A 22170-nucleotide genomic window follows, 5' to 3' on the forward strand; every position below is an offset into this window, starting at 1 on the left:
AGGGATCTCGATTTACATAATAGGCAAGGCCAACCGGCGACCTTTAGCGGTCCAAATGGCGTATCTAACATTGATATAACTTTGACTTTGCGGAGGTTAGGATTCGAGAGAGATGCGCGAAAACGCCGAAAAGCAGGAGGTGCGCACCTCTCGCCTTTCGGCCAGTATAACCGTGAGGTGTGACGGTGACGGTGACGTGACGTCTTCAGGTCATTAGTAGTCGCGATTGTTAGGGATCTTTGTAATGAACATTGTGTGGTAGGGCACAGAGTTTTCCCGGGTAAGTCGATGTCGATGACACTTAAGGGAAAGCTCCAGTGGCCCTTGGCCAAATGCTTCTTGGCACCGGTTCCCTGGACGTTGCAGCAAAACCAGATCTCAATACAGAGTACTGTGTTGTGTTAGTGTATTTTAGTACTATGGGCTCATCGGTCTGGACAGCAATGAGTACTGAACCGCGCCACTACACTGGAATTGGACACTAGACTACAGAGGCGAGCCATGGAGAGCGTCATCCTGTCAGGATCATGAGGTATGGAACTCGTCGGGCCACCTTCGGCCTACCTTCAGTGGGATCAACGGCGTATCTAACATGGACGTACCCTGACGACCTTGGACCAGGCGTAGCAGGTCGAAGAGGATGGATTGTGAGTAGATTGGTACAGTATAACGGCAAGTTTGGTATGACCAAAGGTTAGAGTTGATGGTTAAGACCATCATTGTGCTCTTCTCTTATACTAAGACGAAACCATCATCGTCACTATTATCAGTGTCAGCACACAGAATACATAAAAGGGGTACAAATTAATTGAATCGTCAATCTAACCTTAGATACAGAGATTTTTATCTACAGTTCAGTACAGTATCCCTAAAGTTCCAGTATAATAGAATTATTATTTGGTATATTTTGGTCTTTTTACATCATAATATAATCATAACTCTTATTACAATTTAAGAATTACAACATAACATAATACTAGTATAAAACATGTTTTTTTGTAAAATATACATACTTGATGTGAACAGTTACATTCTCTTAATGATTGAATAAGAAATTGTGCATCGAGAGAAGAATGTTAAGATGAGTATAATTAAGTTTGGTCAGACAATCGAATTTAATAGGATTTGACCACAATGACTTGCAGAGACAATCGCGCGAAGGACAACTTCGTCGCACTAATAATCCATATCAGTATTTAAACGCAACAAGAATCTATACAAGTACATAAAACATTACATTTAATGTAAATACACATTTCCTACCAATCTCATGAACCATATATAACTTACATGCGGATGAAAAAGAATGGAACAAATGTCATTAACACTATAATATTATTTCATGCTTGAAGCTTCTGGTGAGATGTTTATGTGGCAATACTATTGAATTTAACAGGATGGTCTCCGCTGGAACTATTACACTGGCACCTGCAAAAAAAATAAGGTTAATTGTTATATAATTGGAGTGATAAAAATGCTAACTGATATATACACAATAGTCAGTACTATTGCCATCACGTTATCACGTGACGTCACTTATGTATTGCATGGTAAAATTAAGAAGATTAAGATGTCATGCCTTATTCTGTAATTTCACTGTCTCATCATATTTTTTTAAGTTCAATGTACAATTGCCATTACTAACCGGTCATCATCAACGTCGTGAGCTCACTTGCCATCCAATTACAAAAAAAACATAAGCAGACAGAAAATAAATCTAGTTGATACGCAGCTTGCTATAACGACAATATTGAGACCATTTTACAACAGTATTCAACGGTATACGCTAAAATGTCGTATGCATGATTCAGTCTCATCTATTTAAGCCGCCAAGTAACTCGTCTTGTAAGCTGTTTTTCAATTGTACATCCTACAGGCAAATAAATTAGGCCGTGAAATTAGAGGATAACAATGCGATATCTGTAGTGATGTTCATGTATATAGGCAACAGTTACCACTGGGGGACGGAGACCGATAGTAATGTGGCTAATAATCCCATTATTAACAATGTACCATGTCAGGACCTTCAGGTGGTTCTTCCTCGAAACCATCGTGGAATTTTGTCAAGGTGAGCTAACTGACCTGACTTCATATTCATTTTATCATCCTCTACTGGTGAATGCATTCTTTCGTTAAACTGAACCAACTGAACAAGATACGAAATGGAATATTATATATAAATTTTGAACTTATATAAAAAAAATGTATAATATTAATAATCCTGGTCAATTCACTCAGCGCTATTTAGTCCCAAGCTAAGCCTATCTTGTGTTACGGGTATTCTTACCTAATATAGTGATAGAAGGGTTGAGTCTTCCATCAGAGTTAAATAGAGGCGTGTTGTCCATCTTGGCGAATGGTTTGTTGGGATCGGGGTCTGAAGGCGTTCCCTCAACGCGTGACCACTCGCCTACAGATGCATCTTGACCCACTGTATTGAATTAATAATTAACAGGGATTAATTGAATTAATAATTAAAAGGGATTAATAATTAAAAGATAGTAATGGGTATTAGAAGCGCCTTTGCTGATTGCATGTCAATTTATTATCTTTTTTCGCCTATCAGTTGAATGGTTAAGATCCATTCAACTTAAAGATAAGAAGATAAATTAGATAGATAGAGATTAGATAGATTAGAGGGCCAGGCATTTCTTATAAAAACAAAAAGTTTTATAAGTAACTGAAATAGAGTTTAAACATTGTGCAAACAAAGTCGCGAGTAACAGCTAGTTTATGATACAAATATACAACGACGCAACTCCGTAAACAGTCTCCTATATCCCAAATAAATAAATATTGTTCAAACCAGATTACATATCCCTTACAAACTTTGTGATAACCAACCTGAACCAACCATTCCATCATCTTCTACTTCCACTGGTGTACCTGCTGTAGTATTCCTTTGGGGCCAAGTACTACACTACACCGTCGTGGCAGTTAATTCTCTCTATTCTCAATTATGGGTTAGAATAATTCAATACTCAATATTTATTGCATTCCTTAATGTTTACAATGAAACATGTTTATAATTAGTATCTAGATCCATATGGTACCCTGTTAGGGTACGCAAATTTAACAAAATTATTATTATAACTACATTTGCAACAACTAGATATTTATATCTCACTATTCTTACTAATATTATAAATGTGAAAGTAGGGATGTTTGTTATACTTTCATGCAAAAACTACTGAACCGATCATCATGAAGTTTTGAACACACATTCTTGGAGTTATTAGAATGAACATAGGATACTTTTTATTTATAAAAATATATATTTTTTTCTTCTTCAGTGCCATCTAGCAGCCAGTAACGAATTCATGCGAGCGAAGGCGCGGATAAAAGCTAGTAATGTAATAAAAACCAGTAGATGAGAGTTAATCGTGTACTTACCAACAGAATACATAACCAGAGCATGCTCGTTAATGGTGGCGTTGTTCAGTACTATTGACTCCTTGATCCTGACGCCCGCTTTTATTATAACTCCAGCGCCGATTGACACATTCGGACCTATCTACAAAATAAAATAATAGATTATTATCTATACAAAAAAATAAAATCGAAGTGCCTGTAATATCAAATTTGAAAGCTTTTCCCTAAATGCATATGAAAGGTATATACACATACAGGAGGAAATTATACACTATAGATAGCAAAGTACCATATCTAGTCAAACTAGAGTTACCAAAGTAGACTTTGTAAAAGCGTCTCCTCTGCATGGATACATCAGTCTTACTTATAAAATAAACGAAGGCGAAATAATGCGACCAAGCAGTTTGCTTTATAAGCTATGTTCCGGTGAACGATGAGACAATGAAATTACAATATAAGAAGCATGAGATCTGTCTTCAAAAATAGCAACGCAAACTGTATCGTACTGCTAACGTAATGCTATTATGTATACAGGCGTAGGTTAGCACATACCATCAGACAGGCCATCAACATGTTTGTCATTCCAATTACATAAAAATTAAATTTACCACGGCAGTGCTATCGACGATAGCTGTGGGATGGATGAAGACATCTGGCAGTATCTGGCACGGAGCGGGGATGCTGAGCCGCTTACGATGCAACTCCAAATAGTGACGGTTGGCGTATATAGCGGAGCCGGCTGTTTTTACTTGCGACCACCAACTTGTCACCTGGGTTAGCGTAAATATTATTATTGTAATTTAATATTTTAACAAAAATTTTATGGTTAACTCACTGTTACTTATGACTTCATGGACACAAACTTTACCTTTTTTTTTATTGATATAAGAGGATTGGAAATTTAGTCCGTCTGTTCAGCCATTTCGTTAAGAACAGATAACAAATAGACAAACACACTATCTGCATTAAAAAATGCATACAACATTAAATTTCAACCTTCTATAAACCCATATTTCCTAATAGTGTTATTAGTACTTTAATTCACATAGCAAAACAATATTTACCGGGTCACCCAGTATTAGTACAGAAGTATATATATACCAGTTCAAAATGTCTACCTGCATTGCATATAGTTTCTTCGTGCCAGCCAGCGGCGCGAGTACATCTTGTTCCCACGACATGTACCCCGGGTGTGGGCTACTGTTGCCGTTGGTACCACTGCAAATAATTGTTCAAAACAATTCAGTATTAAAAGTTTAGTTTGTCAAATGGAAGTAAAATTTATTAATAAAGTTAATCCTTAATAGTTTCTTTAATTTTGAGTTTAGTCGGCTGCTTTTTACTATAAAAGATAGCTGTCTGACCGCTGACATCATGACATAATCTTCACTTTAAATTTCATTATGATTGTTCAGCAGATTTTTGGTCAAAACAAATAGATAGAGAGACATTAAATAAAGATTCTGTTTATAGTGGTTTCTCGATATTTATATCTAAAAGATAAAAACTACCAAGTTCACTGTTATGTGTGAATCACGAGTTTCCATCAGGCTTCTCATTAAGAGGTACATGTTGTATGAATGTTAAATCGTCAGGATCAATACTAATGAATTCATAACTCCCTATGTGGGTGATAGTGGCCCAATAATAAAAGGATTTGATTGATAAATGAATGAAGCAGAAGATGGGTGAAGGAAAAACGATAATTCTAATAGATAGAATTAAATTATTGCTAAAAGAAATGTGGATACTGACTAATTCTATTTATTTATTTTATATTACAAAGTCAAATATAATGTAGAACACAAGACCACTAAATAAATTCTTAATTATAGAATAAATTCAAAATAAGAAATACAGTATTTTGTACACATGAAATTTTAACATCTATAACAGTACTTAAATAAGCTTAATCATAAAGTTTACACTGATGATGTTTTTGTTCTTGGCTTTACAATGAATAAATTACATATACACATATTTTTTAATTGACCTTACATGTGTTTTCTTGTTAGGTTATAACATAACCTCAAACACTGTAAGAATGTTGTACAGAAAATATTTATATATATTCTTTATTGCACAGATAATACAAAGATATTATAATTTAGAGACAATGTGAGCAAAGGTGGACTTATTCCTAGAAGATATCTCTTCCAGTCAACCTAAAACAGTGGGATATGTGGTACTGAGTGGGTAATAACTGGTACAATAAAAAAAAAATTCAAAACCTAGATACTAAATAAAATTCAAATAACTAATTGTATAATCTAAAACAAAAGTAAAACACATGGGCCATATAGGAGAGTTGTATTGTCATCACCGAGTAAATCTAAGTCATATATATTCATCATCATCATTCATCTAACACAAGAGCACTAGTCTATCCCTTTTAGTGTAGATTGTATATTATAGTAATAATAATAATAAATTAAAATAAAATTTATTTCATTAACATAGATGTTTTACAAAATTTTTCATCAAAATCACATATTCTTATTTATATATTTCCTTAAGCCTTGCGTGTGTGTGTGTGTGTGTATGGGCTGGGATCTGTGTGTGTAAGCATAATTAAATACTTGTGATAGATCACACTCTTCTAGGGTTATTTATTATTATATTAAGAATTTGTTTCTACTGTAAAAGAAAATAATTGTATTGTACAATGTTTTCTGACAGTCCTCATCCTTAGCATTGTGATAGGAACATCAGTAATATCATGTTCAGGATATGAAACTACTGCCCTACCAATCAAAATAAGACAAAGGGTAAGGTATGCAAAATCATTGTGTTTAGCATTATAAGGGCACAAATGGTTCTAAATTACAGGTTACGTCTCAAATCAAAATATCTTTTTATCTATGTCTATTACAAATGAGTGAAATGGTAGATGTGACTTATTTATATACTAGCTGTTCTCGCGACTTCGTCCGCGTGGAATTTAATTTTATGTTTCTAAAATAAAAGTAGCCTAAGTTACTCCTTACTACATCAGCTACCTGTAAAAAACGTCTCGTTAAAATCGGTCCAGCCATTTCAAAGATTAGCCGGAACAAATAGACAGACAGTCAAATTTTATTTATATGTATAGACTAGCTGTTCCCGCGACTTCGCGTGGATTTTAACCTTATTTTAGTAAAATAAAAGAATTTTTCTAAAAAAAACAAGTAGCCTAAGTTACCCCTTTTTACATCAGCTACCTGCCAACCTAAGAGAATACGAAAATCTTTTTTTTTTTAATTTGTATATTAGATTATATATAAGGTGATATATACAATAGACTACACACATTCTTATAAATCATAACATATTCATACATACAGTATAAAATCAACTTATTATTAAAACTATTCATGGCTTTACAAAAATGTGTAACTATTCTGCCACATTGTTTTACCTCCAAGTTGATGAGTGATGTAGTCTGAAAGATTCTTCTGAGTGGGATATATACTGTCCTATCCATCTGTCAGTCAACTGTGTTCACCTAAACTGGATCCTATTTGCCTTAAGCTACATTTTAAAGCCAACCCATGCACGGACTATTTCAGCATCAGTGAACAAAATCACATTCTGTACACTTAATTTTAGTCACAGCTTCATGTACATAAACTTTGTATGTACTTTAACTTTGCAAGCAGAAGAGTAGAGTATATTGATATAATAATAATAATCTCAGGGCAATTCACACAGCACCATCTAAACCCAAGTTAAGCTAGCTAAAACTTGTGTTATAGGTGTGGTGTGATAACTGATACAAATACATAGATAATTATTTTTTCTTAAAAAAATACATAATAAACATAGAAAACACCTAGACGATTGATCATACTCACAAATACAAATGTTTGTGCTATGTGGAATCAAACCAACAACCATAGGAAGTAAGGCAGAGTGTTAAACCCGTAGACCACCGAGGCTGTCAAACTTTAACATAATATTTTGGGCATATTAAACGGCAAGCTGCATTAACTCCATAATAAATCAAGTATATATACACATATGCAAAAGCTCATAACTGTTGTGCTTGAGGCATTAGCAAACCCAATAGCTATTGATATACCATATGCTATATGACTGCTCCTTGGCAACTTTATAGCACTCAAAATTTTTAAGCGTTTAAAACCAAAAAGGAAACCTTAACTAATTTGCTCTTACAGAACCTGCCAAGGAAGATTTTTTTTAATGGATGACAATGATATGGTGCACCTACCTGCTCTAAGTTTCCAGGGGGAACCGCATGGAGTACAACCTGACCAATATACCATATATTGCAAGGAATAAAGTTAATCCACATTAATAGAGAATTGCATTCCATACGCGTTTGGATGAAGCCTATTTGCAGTTACTTATTTAATATGTTGCAGGTTCATATTTAGAAAATCGAGTAACTGCGGGTCATTCCTAATAAGATAGTTATTATCTATTAAAATTTATATTATCTATTAAAAATACATAAAATTCTGTGCAACTTTCTTTACATATAAGTAACTTCTTTATAAGATCTAATGATTCACCACTTTAGAAATTAAATAAATAATGCAGTTGTACAATATGAAGGTTGGGATTATTATGTATTTACTGGCATAATTATAGTTATAAACTGTACTTACAATATTTACCAGTATATGTATTCTCAATGTTGCGCAATTAAGTCTGTGCCCACGAGACATTAGAAACATTTTTTAATTCCACGTGACTTCATTTTTTGTGGTTAATTAGTTTGTCGATCAACGTTCAACCTGTCTAAAGTATCGATATATTTAACTTCTTGGAAAACATTTCTTTATTGAGCTTCACATATTCCTTAAATGCTGAGATATAATTTTACTTTTTTCAACTAACACAGAACATGACGCGTCATGGAAAGCTGACATCGTGAACGTGTTGTTAATTCCTCTTTTACAAGCCCATTGTCAGTAACTAAGTTTATTTCGAGCATAGTTACTGTTTTTATTAGGTTAAAACAATATTTTATTCACTAATTAACAAATATTAAAAACTTTTAGAATAGCGGAAGAGCAAACGGCCGAAGTCAAAATTTAATTCCACAATTTGTTCAGACTGGTGGAATGATTTGACGCTAAATTCACGTTAGTTTGCAGCGTTTTGTAAACGCGTTATTGGCCGATTTAACGCTAACCGTAGCCGTGCCATGTTGGCAAACCTGTAGGTTCAATTTAAGTACGTGTCATGGCGGAAGGTTACTGTTTACTGTTAAGGCGGAAATATATAAAAGCACACTTATTTCATAGTAGTCATTAGCAAAATTTTTTATTAAATTTATTTCTATTATTATGGCACCGTGTAATTAAATAAACTAGTGGTCGCCAAATCATAATTAATCCTTACTTCCTTACTAATAATATAAATGCGAAAGTAACTCTGTCTGTCTGTCTGTCTCGCTTTCACGCGAAAACTACTGAACCGATATAAATGAAATTTGGTACACAGATAGTCTAGACCCTGAGAAAGGACATAGGATACTTTTTAATGCGAAATAAGGGTTGTAAGGGGTTGAAATTGGGGATGAAAGAATCGTCATTTTTGAAGCTAGAAACTTGAAACTTATTTCTGAGGCTGTTGATTAAATATAAATGAATATGACATTCAAAGTTTGCAAAAAATTACAATTAAGGGGGTAAAATAAATTAGGGGATGAAAGATATTAGGTAAATTCGTCATTTTTGAAGCCAGATCTATGAAACTTTTTCCATTGGCTTTTTTGTGTTAGTTTATAAAATACCCCACTAATATTATAACTGTGAAAGTAACTTTATCTGTCTGTCTGTCAGCCTCACTTACACACTAAAACTACTGAACCGATTTATATGAAATTTCCTACAGTGTTAGTCTAGACCCTAAGAAAGGACATAGGCTACTTTTGAATGCGATAGAACGGTTACAAGGGGTTGAAAGAGTTATGTATGGAAGTGTCGTCATTTTTGAAGATGAAATGATGAAACTTTTTCATTTGGCTTTTATTGGGTTAGGTCATTAAATATTTTTTTCATTATTTGGTCAAGGTCACTATTTTACGCGGACGAAGTCGCGGGTACAGCTAGTTTAAATTATAAGTTTCAACATCATGAAAGTTTTTCACGTAAAATACTTGCTTCACGTAATAATATATAATATAGATAACTTTGATAACAGACTTGACATTGATGTTTTATTATCAGTCGTGTAGTGTGTGTAATATTTTTTTTATTGATTTAATGTATTTTTTATGCGTCATTAAAAAAACTATTACATTGTGTACTTCATCTAAGGTTATAGACTTACTATTACTATAAATGTGAAAGTAGCGTTGTTTGTTACGGTTTCACGCAAAAACTACTGAGCCGATCATCATGAAATTTTGTACACATGTTCTTGGAGATATTCAAATGAACATACGATAATTTTTACTTTACAACAATTATTTTTTATAAAAACAACAAATAAAATATCAACATTTTCCTACTTCAGCGCCATCTAGCAGCCAATAATTAAGTTATTAATCGATTATACTTATTTAATGGATTCAATGCGAGCGAAGACACGGGTAAAAGGTAGTAAACTATAAGTGTACAAAATTCCATACTCGTCTATCCGCGTAATTTTCGAAAAAATCGGTACAAAGTTTTTGCTTCGTATTAATATAAGATTAATGCTAAAATGACATGGATAATGTAATAACAATAAAGAAACTTATTATAAATTTTGTAATGACATATTGTAAATTAAATAATGTAAATTTAATATTGTAATGGGTGAAAACTGTGATCGGTACAGCCTATGCTGTAAATAATATAATTGACGTAGTGGAGTAACCTGAAACAGTCATGCTCGCTATAAAGTTCAAACTTGTGGCGGCGTAGTGGGCCGGGTCGATGTGCTCCCTCTAATATGGTTGAGTGCAATGATGGCTGGCTCATACGTCATACTCGTGAACGGGTGCTGCTTGTGGGAACTGGTCTGTTCAGGTTGTGAACACTGATTAAATTTTTTGTTCTTTGCGATAGCATATGCTGGTGGTCACTCTATTCTCCCAAATTTGAATTTTAATAACTGTATTTATCATAAACATGTTCCACTATTATTTGAAAAAAATTACGAGCTGAGTTTCTTGTCAGTTCTTCTCATCTCGATATCATTCCGAACTGACGGTAGATTTGACATATCATAAGAGTCTGTAATAGACCTACATGAATAAAGATATTTTGAATTTGAATTTGAATTTGAATGAAAATATATATAATAATAATAATAATCTCAGGACAATTCACACAGCGCCATTTAGTCCCAAGTTAAGCTAGCTAGAGCTTGTGTTACGGGTACTAGATAACTGATAAATATATCGATTTTTTTTCGTGAATACATACATCTTATATATAAAATTCTCGTGTTACAGTTTTATGATACAACACACAAAAATACATACAATCCTAAATTTTCACTCTTCTATCATCAACCTCTATTTTTTTATAGCGTTATTAATTTATATGGCAAAACAACGTTTGCCGGGACAGCTAGTATTATATAAAGAAAACACCCAGACCGACACAAACAATCATACTCATGAATCCAATTTTTGTATAGTACTAGTTACCTGTAAAATCCATCCTGTTTCTTCTGAAAAGCATCAGCCATAGTATGGAATACTTGTAGTGAACACACGTAGACACCGCAATTAATGAGCGTGGACACATAACTGTTAGGCTTCTCGACGTAATGAGTGACAGCCCTCGTGGTCGGGTCGCAGACCATGCAGCCGTAGTGGACTGACTGCTGCCGTGTGGCCTCAGTGCCCATTATTGTCAACTGGTGGTGGAATACATAAAAATCTTATCATTATCATTATTACATAGTATAAAACAAAGGCACTGTTACTGTCTGTCCATCCCTATGTATGCTTAAATCTTTGAAAGTATGCAACGGATTTTGAAGCGTTATTTTTAAACAGATAGAGTGATTCAAGAGGAAGGTTTATATGTATAATACATGTACACCCGTGCGAAGCCGGGGTGCGTAGCTAGTTAATATTCTAAACGCGAAAGTTTGTGAGTATGGAAGTTTGTTACTCTTTCACGCAAAACCTACTGAACGGATTTTGATGAAACTTTATAGTAATATAGCTTATACATGAGACTAACATATAGGCTATAAATTTCACGGGGAAGAAACCGCGGGCACGGCTAGTATAGAAATAAAAGTAAAGTCTTCATCTCATGTGGGATCATGACATATCATCATCATCATCATCATCTTTTTTCACAAATCTCTATCAGTCATCATACTGATAAAGATTTGTGAAACTTACTCCCCTTTTATACATATCATCCTTCACACATTGCATCCATCTTATATTCGGTGCTACTCACTTTTTTATGTACTATTATGGAATGACCTGCCGGCGCTAACTTAATATCAGTGGAGGATGATAAAATGAGCATGAACTCAGTCAGATAGCCCATACTCGCAAATGGCAATTTTTCACTTATTATTAGTAGATATATATATAGCGGCGCACCCGCCGGTAGCCTCACGCTGTTGGCTCGTTGCTAAGCAACGGATACCCCGGTAGCGGTTGGGCAACGGGAGGCCGGCGGCAGTTGGTCGTTGAATACAGCACGGCACGCTACAATCTTCCAAGTTATTTTAATTATTTTATCGATTTACGATCCATCAATATTATTATTATATATTTGGCACAATGGTTTCTATCGAAATGCAGGATAACCTGACATGCTAGCATTGTGGCTACTCTCCTCCATTACTAACAATCCCTTTCCCCCGAAGAGGGTAGGAGGGGGGGGGGCGAGAACGGGCTACAGTACTACCTACACATGTGCCGACATTGCCTAACAATACTTCTCTATGAGAGATATATTTTTAAATACTAACAAGAGCATCTGATCTTTCACTATGGAATTTCCATAACTCCTTCAGGCCGAAATCAGCGCAAACATCTCCATTCAGCAAGAAGAATGCAGAGGGATTGCCGGCTCGGATTTGATCCCTAAAGTGATAGAGAGCTCCTCCAGTGCCCAGAGGTGCGAATTCTTGTAAATATCTGCAATGAAATAATATAGTGTGAGAGTGTAATTATCAAAGACACACTTATACTATACCTTACGATACTACATTACTGAACAAAATCTGCATTGTATATTCTATCTCAGTGGTTCCCAAATAGTTTTTGCTGCATACCACTTCAAAGAAGACCTCAAACCTTGCAAACCCCTTATTATAGCAATCGCACTAATATTACCAATGTCAAAGTTTGTGAGTGTGTATGTTTGTTTTACTGATAGCCACACATACTCCTTGATGCACTCACATACTCCTGGGGGTATGCAGGAACTGGCAATTACCACTAATTGGGAAACACCACTCTATCTCATTCACTTCAGCCAGCTGCAAAGTTTGTTTGAAAGTTGTCTTTTGAATATAGGGAGAGATACGGCAGGGAAGTAGTGTAGGTTGGACTCCATTTTCCCTCCCAATTGGCCTCTCATTCGGGCCGTTGTGCATGTAGTTATACGGCAGGGAATTTAAATGGTACAGATGCTAACCTAATAAAGAGTTCATGTCTCTGTTGCCATTCGACAACATATTAGTTGCCACATGCTTAAATCTTTAAAAGTACGCATCGGATTTGAAGCGTTATTTTTCAACAGATAGAGTGATTCAAGAGGAAGGTTTATATGTATAATACATGTACACCCGTGCAAAGCCGGGGTGGGTAGCTAGTTAATATTATAAACGCGAAAGTTTGTGAGTATGGATGTTTGTTACGCTTTCACGCAAAACCTACTGAACGGATTTTGATGAAACTTTATAGTAATATAGCTTATACATGAGATTAACATATATAGGCTATAAATTTCATGAGGAAGAAACCGTGGGCACGGCTAGTATAGAAATAACAGTAAAGTCTTCATCTCATTATTTGAGATCATGACATATCATCATCATCATCATCATCATCATCATACATGGTTGTCACATTATGTTAAGAATTTATTTCAAACAACATTAACAGAAGTCATATAAATTAAGTTTAATTAAGTTTTGAGGGTATACAGTGAAAAAAGACTTAACTTCCTTCTTAAAAGACTTCCTTAACTTGCTGTAATAGTGTTTTTAGTATTGCTGTATTTAGTTTTAATTGAAAAACTGTTACAGCAAGGTAAGAATCTTGCACCATATGTGCTACAATTTGACGTTTGAATGATGTTCATATATTTATGGGATGATTGGCACTTTTCATTAGACGGACCATCCCCTGTTTACTTATCCAGGTACATAAAAGAATGTTACTTGCCTGATAATAACATGGAATTCTTTCTGCATGTCGCTCAAAAACTGTGACATATGAGCACTTGTGTATGATCCAATGATTAATATTTCCTTGCATTCTTCTAATTTTGCACATGCCTCAATGTGATGTTGGATTAATGGCACTCCAGCAATGGGGAACAGTGGTTTGGGAGTGTCGAGTGACAGAGGTCGGAAACGGGTGCCTGTAATAATAAATAAATACATTTTAGATATTATATTAAAAGTAAACTGGGTTTGGAAGACAGGTGTGTCTATAATAACAAATATAATATGAATATTTCATCAATGTCATTGCTTTGTATTTTTTATTAATATTCTCACTTACAAAGTAGTTGTTTTTAAAACAAAACAAAAATATTCTTCTACTTTATTTTAAATGGCTGCCAACAACTATTAAAAATCATTCATGTGGGACATTTTATAATATTTTTTTCCCTACCCTCCAGTTTTGTTTTTATTGTGTAGGTATTGAGATATCTTAACATAATTGCGAACCAATTTTGAATTATCTTTTTTTTATTAATAGTGTTTCCTACTTTTAATATAATTTTCAAAAATAATTAAATAGGGTAAAGGAAATGATATTCTGTTATCTAAAAGTGATTCACACGATTACGATGTAACTGACTTGTTTAAATGTATTTTTTGCTGTACTTACATAGATTATTTCTAACCTATACTACAATTTTATTTAATATGATACACCAGTTATACATACTATATAACACGTAATAAGTATGGAAATATAGAATTAAGAAACTAAATAGTACTATTTAAACGTAAAAGTTATTGAAATTTTAGTTCTTATCATTGTTTTAACACCGGTACAGTCAGACTTACCTTTTTGCGGCCCCCCAATCAGTATCACAGCTTTTAACATATTAAAGAATTTGTACTCGTAACTATTACGGTACTAGTGAACTATTTTTTATATACAGTGTATTAATTGATAGTAAATAAGTTAATAAAATTGTTGAAAACACGTCAGAACCACAGCCAATGACATAAGCTTGTAAATTATAAACAATGTCAAATTGTCAATGTCAAAGCTGTCAGTCATAGTTTGCTGACGTCTTGATTGATATATCCATAGAGTCCACAGTGTTATCACTAAACATAGTGATTACTCGCTTAGTGTAGAACACGCATACGAAGTATTTGGAATATCTACCTACTATACATTTCAGCTTTGTCATGAATACATGAAACTAAGACTTCTCAGATCTCGGTAATGAGTGGATATTGCTTCATATGAATATGATGAATTTAATTTATGCATATACGCAATATTCACAATTTTTATACAGCTTCACCAAGTAAAATGTGGCGAATTTTGTAGGAACTCTAGGAACTTTGTAGGAACTATCAGCTGCAAAATAGCTTGCTTTGTAATGTGTGTCTCGATTAAAAGGCATGTGAATTTACTTATAAGAAGCATGCCATCTTAGTCCTCCGCAATTGTAATGCATTAGTGGTATTACAGGCGTCACATGATATCTTAATATCCATAGTTACAGGAGTCGTTTATCGCTTATTACCAGGTTAAACGTCAGTTGTTTGCCGTTCCTAATATAATAATATAATTCGTAATATTCTCAGGTAAAAAAAATTTTAAACTTTTCATAACAAATTAATCACCTCACTTTGTATGAAAGTTTTCTAAAAAAAAATTTTATTCTAGAAAAATTATGGTTCCTTTTGATAAATTTGTTTACTATTATGAATAATATTATTGGTTTTCAGCTTAGTGTATGCGACTAACGTTGAGTAATATTTTGGTTAAGTATTTATTAGTACGAACATTTTTATAAAGTAAGTACCTAATATAAAATAATCCGAAGATTGCCCAGACTTGACGTTGTTATCACAATATGTTGCAAAGCATTATATGTTGAATCCCTACTAATTGGAAATTACAATGAGTGGGGACTCAACATAAACGTACATATATTTATTCATAAGAAAATCTTTATTAGACATTCCACCTCTCTTATCATCATTATTTAGTTTCTAGTATGTTTTAATATTAATCGTGTGTGTACCTATTTTTCTTTTCTTTCTTTCTACAAGTGAATTCCACTTGAACAAAGTTGAGAGTTCAATTATTTATTAAATAACAAAAACAAAATGAATATAAACCTTGTTTCTAGTGCCATTAAGACAATAATGCTTTATGTAGATGTATCTAGGTAATGTTTTGTTCAACGAATGCGCGTATTACAAAGTTTATCCCATTTGTAGTGTTGTCATTCCCAGATGTAATAACTTAGATATCTACGGCAATTTTTATGATCTCAAAAAAGGGAATAGAGTAATAATTTAAATGTCTTCCAGACTACAAAGAGAGTAGGTACCTGCTTAATTTTGTACTCACTTTAGTAATATTTGTAGATAATAAAATAATATCGTACTATGTCTTTGAAATTTCGAATGATTTTTGTAATTCTGTTACAACGTCACAATAATATGAAATTTTCAAATTCTACTGCAGAATATTGTGGAATTATTAATGTTCTTTTAATACATTTATCTATGACTTTCTCACTGAGTAACTATTACATTTATGATATAACAGGCGTGCCAGCTATGTAAGTTAATTGTAATTATTGTACTTGTAGTAACGCAGTATCTAGTTTTTCGAATGTATCTCACTTGTTAATTTAGTTAATGATTTATAGATATACGAAATTCCCTTACCCATTCATACGAGATACGATTCATATATCGAAATCACTACGTTCTGTACCGGGATTCGGTAGTGCCTTCAGACTTGAGTGAAATTAAAATTTGCAACTCACGGAACGCAACTATGCAACACACACAAAATACAGAAGTAAATAATTTTATAAATCTTTTGAAAATATGCCTGCAATTGTGTAACATAATTAATATATAATAATACAACCTTCTGTAAACTAGGTTAATAAAGTGTCCAATAAAAGTATATGTAGGTATTGTTTCAAAAATGTTTGTAGGGTAAAATAGCCATGACATGTCAAGTTTCCCGCCAAAGCAAATGGAATTTCTATGTTCATCTAATGCGTGAATATTGTAAGCTAGGGAATAAACCTATACAGCTATTGGGTGTGTTCTAACTGTTCGATCAGCAATGTGCCTAACGACTACATTACATACGTTTTAACATTCAATACATACATAAAAATATATGATGGATAGATAGATAAACGATTCATCTGTATTTGCAGCACGTAATAGCAATATACAAAAAGTAAAACAAACATAAGCAGAAAAACCAAGTTAGTGACTAACTTAAATCATGTGTGCTCCGCAACAACACAAAATAGCTTATTATATAATACTTTTATCTTAATAAGAGCCTTGATAAGTTAGTCGCAAAATTTTCATACAACAGTTATGTTATCTTGTATAAATGTACCTAATTACAAGTAAAAAGATAAATATAGGTAACATCAATACATATAAAAACTATATATATATAAATATATAGATGTAACTATTATAATAACTACTAACTGTTCCCGCGACTTCGTCCGCGTGGAAATTAACTTTATTTTCTAAAATAAAAGTAGCCTAAGTTACTTATAATTACATCAGCTACCTGCCAAAAAAAGTTCTATCAAAATCGGTCCAACCATTTCAGAGATTAGCCGGAACAAACAAACCGACAGACAGACAGACAAAAATTATAAAAAATGTTATTTTGGTATATGTACCGTATATATATTCATATGCATGTAGTAAAAACGGTTATTTCAATATTACAAACAGACACTCCAATTTTATTTATATGTAACTATTATACCGATATCTAAGAATAATATACCTACTTAAAAATTTAAACAATGTATTTAAAAATATAGTAATAAGAATAATAACAATATGAAGAATAAAAATGAATCTGTTACTTAAAATAAAACAGTAATATATGTAATTAAAAAAGAAAAGAAACAAGAGATGCGAGAAATGTAACATTCAGGCGATAAATATTTTAGGCAGTAGTTTATTAATCAAAAATATTTTAAATTTGTATCATACATATGTATCATGTGTACTTTAACTCTGAACAATAAAGGAATTCCATGTAATTATGACGCAGTTAACTTTATAAGCATATTCCGGTTCGAATATGCCAGTGAAATTATTGAGTACGGTACAACCTTCAGCCCTCAGATTATGTGATATATCAGAGATATCATTTTTAGACGATGACTTTTCAAATGCAGAACTGTAAAGTACAGGGACTTAATATTTTTTTTACACACAGTCCTAAGAGCTGGTTTTATAGGTACCTAACTTGGTACTTCGCACGGGTGTACATGTATTATACATATAAACTTTCCTCTAGAATCACTCTATCTATAAAAAAATTCAAAGTCCGTTGCGTAGTTTTAAAGATTGAAGCAAACATAGGGGCGGTGAGACAACGACCTCAACTTTGTTTTTAACCAATTTAATGATGGTAATGAAGTATAGAAATAATACTCAAATATATTGTTTTTGAAAATGCACACATAATATACATATAGAAAATATTCATTACAACTAAATATAGGAACAGTCATACTCATGAATAGAAATATGTGTATCGGGCTACGAATAGAATCCGATACCATCAGCTATATGGCGGAGTGCTAGCTAGGCCTCAGTGAAACAATAATTTGAACATGTATAATATAGAACTAGATATACTATTGTATTGGGCTTAGGCCTGTAATAATAGTTGTGTAAGTAAATAAATAAATAAATAAATTTCTAATTATGTTTCTATTGCTTTAAAAACGTATTTTTGTGTGCTTTTAACACTAGAGCTGTGACAAATATCACAACTCACAATTGACATCTAACATTTCGTTCAGTAATTCGTTCGTAATTATAAATCGTTGAGTACCCATAACGAGTATTTTGTTATACGCATCATAGTAAAGGTTATAGGTAGATATAGTATTTATATGTAAAATTATAAAGTATAATTACCAAAATAAAGTAGGATACGTTATTATAAAGTATGGTTGGCAAATCTTTTTTTTTTTATCGTGTGGAAAAATCTTCAACAAGACCGTCACCCCGCTGCGTTGGAGGGATGGCGAGGTGGTGTGTGGGACTCGTACCCACTAAAAAACCATACGGTATACCTCGAGGTGCCGCGGGCCGAAGTCCGGGGTTCGCACTAGGGTTGGCAACCCTAGGTACAATATACGACATTAATAATAAAAAACGTCAATTAAACTGTTTCAAATATAATATTTAAATTCGTCTCTATTTGACTTTTACGCAAGTTCTATATAAAAATACGCTTGAAATTCCAATCTTGATAGATGGATCCATTGTAATTCGTGCAACGAATGAACGTGAAACGCGAACGCCTTTAAAACCCGGCTAAGTGAAAAGAGAAGAGCGATTTTTTATAATAAATTATTTGGTTTCATAGGTACATTCGAATATTCTTTTCAAAAGTAGGAGAAAGGAAGAAAATAAAAGAAAAAATAAGATGTCGCATTCTAAACTAGATAGATATAAACAAAACAATATCTTATATATAAAATTCTCTTGTCACAGTTTTCGTTCCCATACTCCTCCGAAACGGCTTGACTGATTCTCATGAAATTTTATAAATGTATTGAGTAGGTCTGAGAATCGGCCAACATCTATTTTTCATCCTCCTACATGTTAGTCCACACCTAAATTTTTTTTTAAGGCAAAACAACGTTTGCCGGGACAGCTAGTACTTATTTATTATTATTTTGTGTTGTGAATGAAAATTCTATGTATTGTGCGTTGGCGGCAGTAATCATGAGGTTATTGAATGTTCGGGGGTTTTTCTTATGGATGATAATGGAATGGTGTTCCCGCCTGTGCTAACGGTTTACTTTGGCGAGGCACCAGTGGAGGATGATAAGATGAACATGAGGTCAGGTCAGATAGCTCATCGTGTCAAATTCATCGTGAATTTATCACGATGGTGTCAACAAGGAACTGCGTGGAGGTCAACCTGACATGGTACATTGCTAGTGGTATTGTTCAGTTGTTGGGGGTAATAACCGATTTGATCTGTACTGATCCGACTTTGAAAATTATTTTAGTGTTGAATAGTCCATTTATTGAGGAAAGCTAACTAACTACCTAGCTAACTTCGAGCCATGATCAATAGCAGCGGAACTGCAATGCAAAATGTTGCAAAAACAAAAAATGTATGGCAGACTTATTTCCTCTGGTCAGCTAATAATAATAATATATATATAAACGTCCGTACCTATACAAATTATCTGATTGAACAGAAATTATGTTCCTTGTTAATGTTAATCTAATTAAAACAATATTTATTTAAAAGAGCAACACACAAGTTTCTTGCACATTCTTCATGTGTGCATTCCGATTCAGTGGTAGAATAAAAAAATGTGACTATTCAAAAGTGCTTATATTAAGTCTATTTGAATAAAGATTATTTCTATTCTATTCTATTCTATAAATAAACATATTAATTAATACAAACATTGCGAAGTAAGTAGTAATAATCTGATATAATATGAAGTACGACCGTGTACTATTTGAGTATCTACGATGGAGCTGGTGTGATCTTCGCAATTGCTCTGATGTTGCACCTGATTTTAGAGTTATTTATAGGCTTTTTAAATGAGTAAGTTTGGTAAGGTGAGAAATTGCTATTTTTATATAATAATCGCTATACACTTGTTTTCTATACCAGAGGTTCACTTCGCTGCAACATACTGGACATTTGTTTGCAGTACATATGACCACTTTTGCGTTGTTAACAAACGAAATAACGAATAAAAAACAAGCCATCCATTGCCAACAATCCTGAGCAAACTATATGTGTGTCTGTCTGTCTGTCATATTTTCACTGCTGAACGGATGTTATTGACATTCGACATGTTTCACAATTAATTAATTCTTGCAACGTAGAAGTAGATCTTTTATAAATATATGTAGAATACGCAGACGAAGTAGAAGCAATAGGTAGTATAATATAAATAACTAGCTGACCCGGCAAACGTAATTTTACCATATAACTTAAAATCGTTAATAAAATATAGGGGTAGACCAACAGCCCCTATTTTTAAAGAAGGGTTAAAATTTGGAGTATTTATGTATTTTTTTATGCCACATTATGAAAAAGTAAAAATATTTTTTTTTGTCCAAAAATTAAAAAAATATTAGGGGCGGACCTTTATCACTTAAACGTATGAAAAATATATAGTAACCGATTCTCAGATCTACTGAATATGCATATAAAATTTCATAACAATCGGTCAAGCCGTTTCGCAGGAATATGGTAACTATGTATAACCACAGATAACATAATATCTATAACATTGTGACACGTGAATTTTATAATCGCTTTGCACATAGTTAGTGGTTTAAAAATATGAAGGATATTTAGCTCTTTGGATCTGTCTTGAGGTTGAAAATCGGTTTAAAATATTTGTCCAATCACATACGTAAAACTGTAAGTGTCCTAAAAAATTTTTTTCATACATTTAACGCGAGTGTTGACTAATATAAGAATGAAGCATTAGACTGACAAATTATTTTTTTTTGATTCCTTTAAGCAACTGTTGGATGTTAATAACCTAAGATTTCCTTAAAATACTTAAGACAATGCCCACGAGATATATCTATAAGTATTATGACTGATTGTTATCGATATTCCATAACATGTATATCAGCCGTCAGATAACAAGTGGTATTACGTAGCTTCATTACCCGATACTATGAAAATTGGCAGTCTGACCAAGAAAAGGTAAGTGTACGATAATATATATTGACAATACTTCATGTTACATATTTCATTTGGCAGACAATAAACAACATTTGGCGGATCAGGGATCTTGGTATATTATTTACTAGTTTTTACCCGCGGCTTTGCTCGCATAACTTCATCTTCACTGGCTGCTAGATGCATATATTCTATACTAACACTTTTTATTTTGTTCTTGGGAATATGTGTGCAAAATTTCATGACGATCGGTTATGCAGTTTTTACTTGAAAGCGTGACAAATATCCTTACTTTCACATATATAATATTAGTAAAGATTGTACAGACTCTTCTAAATATACAAAACATACCACGACTGTTATTTCAGATGTAGATAGTCAGATTTATTGTCTAACTTAATTTCTAATTAATTAATTATAGACAAATAAATATAGGCATACTATCAATTTATAAATCATGTTAATTTTATTTATTACAGGTTATAAAGGATTTAAAACTCAATAAAAACCCAGCATATATGAAGACTGAGCATACCGAAGCCGCTGTAGGTGATGGTAGTGCACCTTACCTTACAACTGTCGATTTTGTTGAGAATGCAACACTCATGTCCACAATTCGCTCTCTATATTTATAACAAGCTGTGCTCACGGTTTCACCCGCGCGAAATTTCAATAAAAAATATAGCGTATGTGTTATTCTGATGCATAAGCTATATTCCTGTAAAGTTTCATCAAAGTATTATTAAGATTAAGAT

At 33.2% G+C, this 22170-nt stretch overlaps 1 protein-coding gene across 1 annotated transcript; it reads right to left on the reverse strand.

Moving 5' to 3' along the window:
• Positions 1 to 1283: 1283 nt before the first annotated feature.
• On the reverse strand, positions 1284 to 14680 carry LOC131849760 (mannose-1-phosphate guanyltransferase alpha-A). Its single transcript, XM_059199876.1, has 9 exons — positions 14539 to 14680; positions 13682 to 13880; positions 12259 to 12427; positions 10964 to 11175; positions 4491 to 4590; positions 3981 to 4142; positions 3394 to 3514; positions 2288 to 2431; positions 1284 to 1428 (listed from the first exon to the last, which is right to left on the reverse strand). Exons 1-9 carry the CDS (start codon positions 14576 to 14578, stop codon positions 1328 to 1330), a joined length of 1248 nt encoding a protein of 415 aa, XP_059055859.1. The 5' UTR covers positions 14579 to 14680; the 3' UTR covers positions 1284 to 1327.
• Positions 14681 to 22170: the final 7490 nt, after the last annotated feature.

The sequence above is a fragment of the Achroia grisella genome, unplaced genomic scaffold (assembly GCF_030625045.1).
Source record: "Achroia grisella isolate CSIRO2021 unplaced genomic scaffold, CSIRO_AGI_Agris_v1 utg660, whole genome shotgun sequence".
In the NCBI taxonomy this organism is placed as follows: Eukaryota; Metazoa; Arthropoda; class Insecta; order Lepidoptera; family Pyralidae; genus Achroia; species Achroia grisella.

Bases quoted from the DNA above. Each gene is read 5' to 3' on its own strand.
- LOC131849760 (XM_059199876.1), bottom strand. From the start codon at position 14,578: ATGTTAAAAGCTGTGATACTGATTGGGGGGCCGCAAAAAG. The intron at 11,176-12,258 runs GTTAGTATTTAA...TTCCACCACCAG, and splicing joins GTGAAAGATCAGATGCTCTT to TTGACAATAATGGGCACTGA. The intron at 3,515-3,980 runs GTAAATTTAATT...TTTATTTTGTAG, and splicing joins TCGTCGATAGCACTGCCGTG to ATAGGTCCGAATGTGTCAAT.